This window comes from Acanthisitta chloris, unplaced genomic scaffold, assembly GCF_000695815.1.
Source record: "Acanthisitta chloris isolate BGI_N310 unplaced genomic scaffold, ASM69581v1 scaffold15024, whole genome shotgun sequence".
In the NCBI taxonomy this organism is placed as follows: domain Eukaryota; kingdom Metazoa; phylum Chordata; class Aves; order Passeriformes; family Acanthisittidae; genus Acanthisitta; species Acanthisitta chloris.
The window spans coordinates 109,090-117,883 of NW_008671228.1; the positions used below are offsets into that span (position 1 = coordinate 109,090).

The following is an 8,794-nucleotide window of genomic DNA, read 5'->3' on the forward strand; positions in this document are numbered from 1 at the left end:
CAGTAAATGGTTCTGCTTGGTGCTGTAATAACTCATCTGCTAACACTCTTGGAGCTCCCTGGTCTGGCTCAGCACCTTGCACACGTGTTTTTGTGCCTTGGCTTTGGCACACACGCACAGACCTCCATTTCAACCACCAGCACACACTGTCCCCTCCCTGGGTCACACTGTGTCCAAACAGGGCCAGACTCTAACAGCAGCTTGGCCTGAGTGAGGGTCGTAGGCTCTAGCCCAGAATTAGTGTCCAGGGCCTGTTGTGTGGAACACCCACAAGCAGAGACGTGGCCAAAGTGTGGAGCTGCTGGGACTGAGGGCAGATCCTCCTCTGCCCCCCTTGTTTTGTTAGCCCTCCTGTCTGATGTCTGGGCAGTTCAGTGATTATGTGCTTAGGATTATTCTTCTTCCAAAAGCTTTCTGAATTCTGTCAAGTTTCCTTTTATCCTATTATTATCCCCCTGGTGAGGAGGAACAATATTTTCTGTCACTAACATTAAACCTTCCTGGCTGAGCACTGCTGCCTCGAAGGAGACATTGATGCTGCACTAACCCTCAGGTGAAGGGAAAGACCACACCACTGCTCACACCCAACCAGGCAAGGTATGGGACATCTCCCCATGGGTGAGGCTTTGTGATGGAACTGTACAGCCAGAAATGGGAGTATGGGGAGGAAAAGCAGGGTGTGAGTTGTTTTTAGGAGACATTTACATCCCTTTGCTGAGGCTCAGTTGAGCCACTGCAGGCTGCAGAGGACAAGTCAGGCTGTTTGGTGGACTGGGAGCAGGATGAGTGCTCCCAGCATCCTGCACCATCTCTACTCTTCCCAGCTTTCTTGTGCCCTCTCCCAGGGTAGTTTGCAAGCACTGCTGTCCTCACAGCTCCTACACTCCATCATATCTCCCAAACCTTTCAGGGCCTGGAGGCCACAAGATTCCACCTGCATCTTACTTCAGCTCTGAGTTTGGGTTTGATTTCTGCTATTGCTGTGCAAAGCACCCAGCAAGATTTGGTTTTGTTGTGCTGTTTGTCAATAAAAGATTTTGATGGAGCCATATCAAAATTATTTATTGAGTGAGCAAAAAGCGTAAGTTACATGTGACTTCTGGAGCAGAAACACTTAAGGAGAGGTGCAGAAACACCCAGCAGAAATGAGGCAGGAGCACACTTGTGTCTGTGGGGGCTGCTGGCCCCTCAGGTCTCTGCAGTGAGGCGCTGGTGGGGTGGTGAGTGGTGCCCTCAGAATGGTCCTGATCTTTTTTGCAGGTTACTGAAAAGTTGGAGTTAGGTGATTAAATATCTTGTCACAAAAAATGCCCCAGGTAACTCTGCTTGTCTCCACACAGGTTAGAGCATGGCCCTTTCCATTAGTACTGCTTGGACCTCCAGGTGTTGGAAACACCCCATGGGTCTCTCCAGTGATTGTGCTGTGCCTGACTCTCTGAAATGTGCCACTCTTCCCTCAGGCTGTGGCATGAAATGGCCAAAGATAAATAAAGTTCTTTTTTTTCCCCTCTTACAGCTGCTAGGATGCTATTTGTTTCCACAGCATGTCAGTGTGCCTGTCCTAGTGTCCTGCCTCCCCTGAGACTCCCCACAGAGGTTTTTCCAAGGGTATGTGGTGCAGCAAAGGGAGTTTGGGATGACCACACTGGTTTGGGGGCATGGAAGGCTAATAACTCTCCTTGTGCCAACTCTGTGGAGAGCAGCTGAGAACCAGTTAGTACCTACATCCTCCTGTGGGCTCACCTCCAGGAGAAAATGTTATCCCAAGGCACAGCCTAGGGAAGCACAGAAGATGCTCACTCATGAAGACAGAGGGGGAAATAGGAAAACATTAAATTGTGTTTTTCAAGACAGCAGTAACCCCATCAAGTGCATGCAGGGAAAAGCCTATCCGAGCAGTCCCAGGGGCTGCTTTGCCTTGTAGCACTTCTGCCAAATGGTGGTCTTTATCTCTGGTGCCTGAAAGTACACAGAAAAATTTACAGAACCCATTGCCATAACGAAATTCCTTAGAATGGCTTCAAATCACATGAAACCTGCAATGATTCCGTGGCTGGAATTGCATGGGACACTGCATGAAGCTAAACAGTTCAGATTCCCAGAGCAAACCACTGTGGCCTGTGAGTTTCTGGCCATGAAATATGCTCTCAGCAGGGCTAAACACAGAGTCCTCCTGAGGAAATCCCTGGCCCAGCCAAATCCACTTAAGGGAACAACTGAGCAGATTTTTAACAAATTCACCTCACTAAGCACATGGGTTTGTTGTTGAAGACTAGACTGAATAACCCTCTTACCCCACCAATTATGTTATTATTGATAATTAATGAGGCTGATTATGAATTATTCAGCATTTTTGTTTTGTATAATTACGCTTGAATACCAAACTCAGTGCCCTTCCTTAAAATTAAGCACAGCTTGTAGCATCCCACACACTCGGTGAGCACCTCGTCCTCAGCTGTAATTACACAGAAAATGATGATACTTACATTTTACATATCAGAGTGGTAAGTAGGAATGTGCAGGACATGGACACACAGAGCACAGTGAGAATCCAAGAGATGGAACTCTCCAGTTTGTTTTGGCCTGAATTTCAAGGGAAAAAAAGAAATTGTCATTTTTGTGAGAAACACACTCCTAAAATATTCCATCAGCTGTTTCATGTGGTTATATTCAGCTCCCAAATCAACATACAGGTGATGGAGACATGGAAGGCAAAGCTTCCAGAAGAGTTTCCCTGCACTGACCCTAGTTTTGACCCCAAATCCCCCGTGTTTGGCTGTGAAGCAGAGCAGAACCTGAGCAGCACGAGGGGCCGGGTGGGTGGTTTGCTGCCCTGAGGTGACACCACACAGTGAGGCACAGTCAGCCGATAAACTCGGGCACCAACTCTGTGAATCCCTTCAGGCACTCTGGGCTCCTCCGCCCTCCTGCACTGGAGGAGGAGCCACCGGAGCCCATTCCCCAGCTGGTTGCTGAGGGTTTCTCTGCCCCTGAGCAGTTTGTGTGTCTGTGAGACCCTGCTCAGTGAGCACACCGTGGGTTTGTGCCACACGGTGCCACCCGCAGAACACTTGGAGTGAACTGTGTTTTCCGAGGGCTGCCCAGTGTGTGTGTGTGTGTGGCACCATCACCACCTGCCCACGGTGCCAGCACTGCCATTCCTGGGAAATGGCAAGGACACAGACCAGGAGCAGCTGTGGGCTCTGCTGCTGCTGTGGCCAAAGCACCCAGCGTGGGCAGCCGTGTCCTGGGCACCAGGAGCTGACCCTGCAGGTCCCTGAGGGCTGTGGCGCCTCAGGAGACACATCCTGAGGGCAAAGTGACCATCCTGTGCCTCCACACACAGCCAGACTGCACACACAGGGCCTGGGGTGCTTTATTTCCTTCAGGGTTCACCACTTTTCTTTCACACAAATAAGACTCAGGATGTGTCAGTGGGTTATGTTTTGGGCAAGTCCTGAGGGTTAGAAGGGCAGCAAACTGCAAAATGGTTCAGTCCCATAAACCAGTTTTGAGAGGTGTTCACATGACATGGTGGGAACAGATGAAACTCCCTCTGAGCCACAGAGCAAATTAACACTAAAATTGCTAATGAGACTGGCTGAAGTGTGTCCTGAACCCCAGAGATTTGTGCAGGAGCCTGTCGTGTGTAAGTGAACTGCAACAGGCCTCAAAAAACCCATTTTCATACAAAAAACTGACATAAGTGGACATGTCCTTGGATATTGATGAGATTTAAGTACATTTGTATGGAAGACTAACTTTTTTTGACCATCAGAATGAATTTTCCCTGTGAGGCAGTTCGGAAGGTCAGGGGGATGTGTTAGAGTGAGGAGGCAAAACACCTGCAGGTTTGCACTCCCTAGAAAACAGATATGAGGGGAAAGTGCAGCAAACAGGAGAGTGTAAGAGACTTTAAGTGAAATCAAGGAAGTTAAGAAACTCCAAAGATAAGAGCAAAGGAGGATGTCTAAGAGCAAACAGTTGATAACGTGCTGTGATAAAGAAACTGTTAGTGCCAGAACAAGTTCTCATCAAGCAGGAAACACAGAGCAAAGTGAGGCAAATGGTCACGTCCCTGAGATGCTCCTTCCATCCCAGCACTTCAGAATTCACACAGCTCCACAGAGTGCAGCTGGCATGGCCCCTCACGTGAACTGCCAGCACGAACACCAGGCAGGGAAACGGGAAAACTGAGGTCGTTCAGTTAAAAGGTAAATGCAGGTGAAAACAAATCACTGTCAAAAAATCTACACATATCCAAAAGTTTGTGTGGGAGCTGTTTTTCATTTGTAATGGAATTTAAATCCCCTTGGCACGAACAAGTCAGTCCTTTCCCTCACAGCCCTGTTTGCCTGGGTTCCACTGAAAGCAGGGGCTGTGCACACTCAGGACCAGGCAGCATCTGCTGCCCAGCAGTGTCCACTTGTCATCCTTACCCACGCAGACACTTTCACTCCAGTTGCTCCAGAATCCTCTCCCGCAGTGCACGTGGTGATTGGCTCTGATCTGGATGGAATATCTGCTGGTGCCATCGATCCGCAGGCGGAAACTGTTCGAGGACATTCGCAGTGTCTGTTAGGAAAACAACACTGTGCTCTCATGGATTGTTCAATGCTAAACAGTTCAGAAAACAAACTTTAATCGTGTTTATCTTTTTATGGCTTTAAAACTGCTTTGCTGGATGAGCTGGGAACGTTTGGCTTTGCTGTTGAGGTTTGTAGAGGTTCATTTCTCCCATGACACACCAACATTTCAGGGCAAGCTCTTGCTAGATTTTACACTCTTAAGGCAGGATTTTCAGGATTCCCCAAAGATTTTACACTCTTCCTTAGACACTTAAGGCAGGATTTTCAGGATTCCCCATCCTCCCACTGTTCTCAACCCAGTGCATAAAACTGAGTAACTCCAGTTTTATCCTTCTGCTTTCCTAGGTTTCTTGGGGATAGCTTGTTGCAGACATGAGAGACATCCAGGAAAAGAGGAAAGATGTGAAAAGTGGTGAGAGTTTTTGCTGAAGCCTAGTCACAAATGGGACATGAGCTCAGAGGTTCAGGAATGTACTAATACTAGTTTGTATTTTAAATGTTTTAAGTGTATAACTTATCCCTGAATTTGAAGACTTTTGCACCAGGCTGCATGGAGGCAAATTGCAGCTGCACAGGACAGGCAGCTCAGGGACAGGAAGGATGAGGAGCAATTACCTGTTTGTTACCTGACTTCAAGTTGATGAAGTAAAACTCATACTCAAAACATTCCGCAGGGAAAGGAGAAATTGGCTTCTCCCACGTGGCCAGGAGATTGTTTTGCTCTAAGGATACAGAGATGTTTCTGGGAACATTCACTTTCTCTGCAAGAAGAAAACTGTGCTGGTAAGTTATTTATAGAGCAAAGTTTAAATACTAAGAACTGGAGAATTTTATAAGCTGAGTTATTAAAAAGTGGAACACATTCAGCTATTATGGGGGTGATTTCTAGGAAGAAAATAGGTGACTTTTTCTCTTAGTGGAGCCATGAAAAAGGGAACTGTTACCTGTTCACAAAAAAAAAAGAAAGGTGTGGAATTAATGAAGGAAAATAAATGATTTGGGTGGATGAAAGATGATAGATTTTCCTGATGTTACCTTTTATTTGACAGCCTTTCTGCCAAAGGACATGGTCGGCTTGAGCACCATGTGCTCTTGCCTTCAAAGAAAGGCTGTAAAATAAATGCCAATAAAACTGTACATTGAGGTATGTAAGGTATAAAAGGGACCTATAAATCAGCTGAAAATTAATACTGAAGTACTGTGATACAGATATAGATATAGATAATATATAATAAAATGCAGGCAGAATAGCCTTTTCTAGCTCTTATTTTTGGTAATCTTAAGTAACAATAAATTTAACACTAAATTATTAAAATCAAATTTAGTTCAAACAATCCAGTTCTGTCTCCTAATCACTTGTAGCATCACTAAGATATCTCTACAGAACCAGCACATCCTTTCACCCATTCCATCCTGCAGTGTTCTCTGATCTGACAATCCCACTGGGCATTTTTCACACTTTTTAAATTTCTCCTACTCACCAATGGCATTTTGCTGAAAGAGCTGCTGGAAAGGTTTGATCGCAGCGTGTTTGCTGGAACCATTAATGTGCACTGCAACGAGACTGTCAACCTGCTCAGGATCAATGTGGGTCCCTGCAAAGCTGCACTTGGTGTTCCTGTTCCACTTGTCTTTGACATAACTGTGACATTCTTCGGTGTACGTCCCATACCTGAATTGAAATGCTTGTGAGATATGATGCTCTCAAAGAAATTCACTGCTGACTAAAGCAGGAGAAAGCACCAACCTGTAAAACAGAAAGTACTTGGTATCTTCTGGTGCCCCTTGGCCAGGGAGCCAAGAGCAGTGGAGAGAGACAGTCCCAGCAATGGTGATTTGGGTGACACAGGACAAATTAGTGACGGATGTCTCTGGAGCACCTGGAGACTCAAGGGATTACAGAGAGAAGGAAAATCTGATTGCAGAGATTGTAACAAATTCATGTTGCTAAAACACTTTGATTCCAATCTTTGGTCCATTATATCTACATCTACTGTACCAATTCTCTTCCTTATCACACAGGGGAGCTGGTCATGGATGGATGAAATTCCCAAACAGTATGTGTAAATACAGTGTGTAATACATGTAAAGCACCATACATGTATTTCATGTATAACAAGGCAACAACATCCTAGAGTGTATCACAGTAGGTGACCTCAGCCTTGGCATGGAATTGTAAGAGTATTTCATATGAGTTATCCACATTTTGCACCTCCACAGCAGTAGAGAAAGGCCTGGACTAAATCCTTTTGAAAGAGCAGCTAGAGGGGAAAATGGATTTTTAAACCTGTCACCTTTTGAACACCAAATTCAGACCTGCCCTGTGTTTCTCCTCACCTGGCAGGGGTGGGAGCTCTCCCTTCACCCACTCACTCCCCAGCTGCAGGTCACTGTGGAGCAGCAGGGTCCGGACGCGTGCGGAGAAGCCGTTGTGAAGTGCCACTGATCGGACACTGTGAGTCTTCCCAGTGTCATACTGCAGGTAAAAAGGATGTCAAACAAGCACCACACGTGAGGGAAGCCAAAATGAGCCACTGATGTGAGCTGAGTTGAACGTGGAGGGGAAGGCAGAACTTAAACCCAGATCCATCATCCCCCCAAGGGGAACACGGCAGAGCTGGAAGGGAATCTCCAGTCCCCAAAGCACATGGTTAGATAGAAGGGAATGACAGGAATTTAGCCTTCTTAGGATGATTTAGGTTTTATCTTACCTCTTCAGGCTCAGGGCTGAGGATTTTCACATCATATCTGATGGTGCAGTTTCTGTGCTCTTGCTCAGGGTTTGGTTTCCAGTGTAACAGAACTTGTGCTAACGCAGAGACTGTGAGAGTGAAGTTAACAGGAGGCAAAACCTGGACTGGGAGGGAGAAAATAGGAATAGTCATGGCATAGTAACCATGTTTAGAGCAACAGCTGTTTGCAGGCAGTGAGAAATACAAGCAAATAATTTCATTCCAATATGATATTCTCTCAACAGCTCCTTAGAAAACGGTTCTAATATTTGAAAAAAATACCTTTAAATACCCAAACTTTCATTTCAAGGTCCTTCCAACCCAAACCACTCCATAATTCCCCAATCAGTCCCCACTTCTCTTCTCCCATTATTTCAACCTTTGATGCCCAGGAGTTCAGTTTTTAAGCACACACCTTGCACTAGGAAAACAGCCTCATAAAGGCTCAGAAAACCCCAACACAAACAACAAGGGGCATGGCAGAAGTGTCTCCATGCCTCAAGGTTCTCCCCTCTCTAAGCAAAACTGTACTCACGCAGGGAGCGATGTTTTTGGGAAGGTACAGCCCATTATTTCAACCTTTGATGCCCAGGAGTTCAGTTTTTAAGCACACACCTTGCACTAGGAAAACAGCCTCATAAAGGCTCAGAAAACCCCAACACAAACAACAAGGGGCATGGCAGAAGTGTCTCCATGCCTCAAGGTTCTCCCCTCTCTAAGCAAAACTGTACTCACGCAGGGAGCGATGTTTTTGGGAAGGTACAGCTGTCCCAGGCCTCATGCGGGGAGCGATGTTTTTGGGAAGGTACAGCTGTCCCAGGAAGGATGGTAACATCATGGTCATCCTGCTCCTGAGCTCGTGGCATGTCATGGACTGTTTATCCATGTGTAGAACAGTGACCAACACACAGAGAGCCCTTGGTCACCCTCTGGTGCTAAAGGTACAGAAGGAAAACTTACCTCCTGCAGCTTGAGGGATGTTCCTCATGCAGAGGAGGATCAGAAGCGCTCGCACCACGCTGGCCATCATCTTTAGATGACAAATGAGCACAGCCAGACATCAGCACATGTCCTCGTCACCATTTCACAGAGCTGGGAGCTAAAACTGAGCACAACCCCAAGGGTTAGGCACACAAACCTTAGGCACAGTGTATCACCTGGCCAAAGGGATCAAACTGCCCTGCAAGGCAGAGACTCTTCTCTCCTTGCAGGAAATGCTTCTTGGCAGGGCTACATTTAATAGAAGCACCACCCAGCACATTTCACCCTGTTCCCTGAGCAAAAGCTGCTGGTCCCAAGCCCTGCTGGGTGTGGAATGAGAGCATCTCTCCACGGAGAGGAGCCAGGTTCAGGTTAGGGAGATTGGCTTTCAGCACAGTCCCATTTCCTCCAAGAGCAGAAATAACCATATTTTTAGCTGCCACTTTGTATAAAATAGCTACTTATTGGAATTTACTTTCCAGCTCCTATTTC

General features: G+C 46.5%; 1 protein-coding gene across 1 annotated transcript in view; it reads right to left on the reverse strand.

The window, feature by feature from the left end:
• Positions 1-8,351, reverse strand: part of IL5RA (interleukin 5 receptor, alpha) — an 11,027-nt gene extending 2,676 nt beyond the window's left edge. Inside the window, exons 1-8 of the mRNA XM_009074026.1 lie at positions 8,282-8,351; positions 7,301-7,446; positions 6,927-7,065; positions 6,337-6,469; positions 6,071-6,261; positions 5,205-5,350; positions 4,440-4,575; positions 2,487-2,583 (exon numbers count right to left, since the gene is read on the reverse strand). Coding sequence (XP_009072274.1) covers positions 2,487-2,583; positions 4,440-4,575; positions 5,205-5,350; positions 6,071-6,261; positions 6,337-6,469; positions 6,927-7,065; positions 7,301-7,446; positions 8,282-8,351 — 1,058 coding nt within the window. The remainder of the gene's footprint in view (positions 1-2,486; positions 2,584-4,439; positions 4,576-5,204; positions 5,351-6,070; positions 6,262-6,336; positions 6,470-6,926; positions 7,066-7,300; positions 7,447-8,281) is intronic.
• Positions 8,352-8,794: the final 443 nt, after the last annotated feature.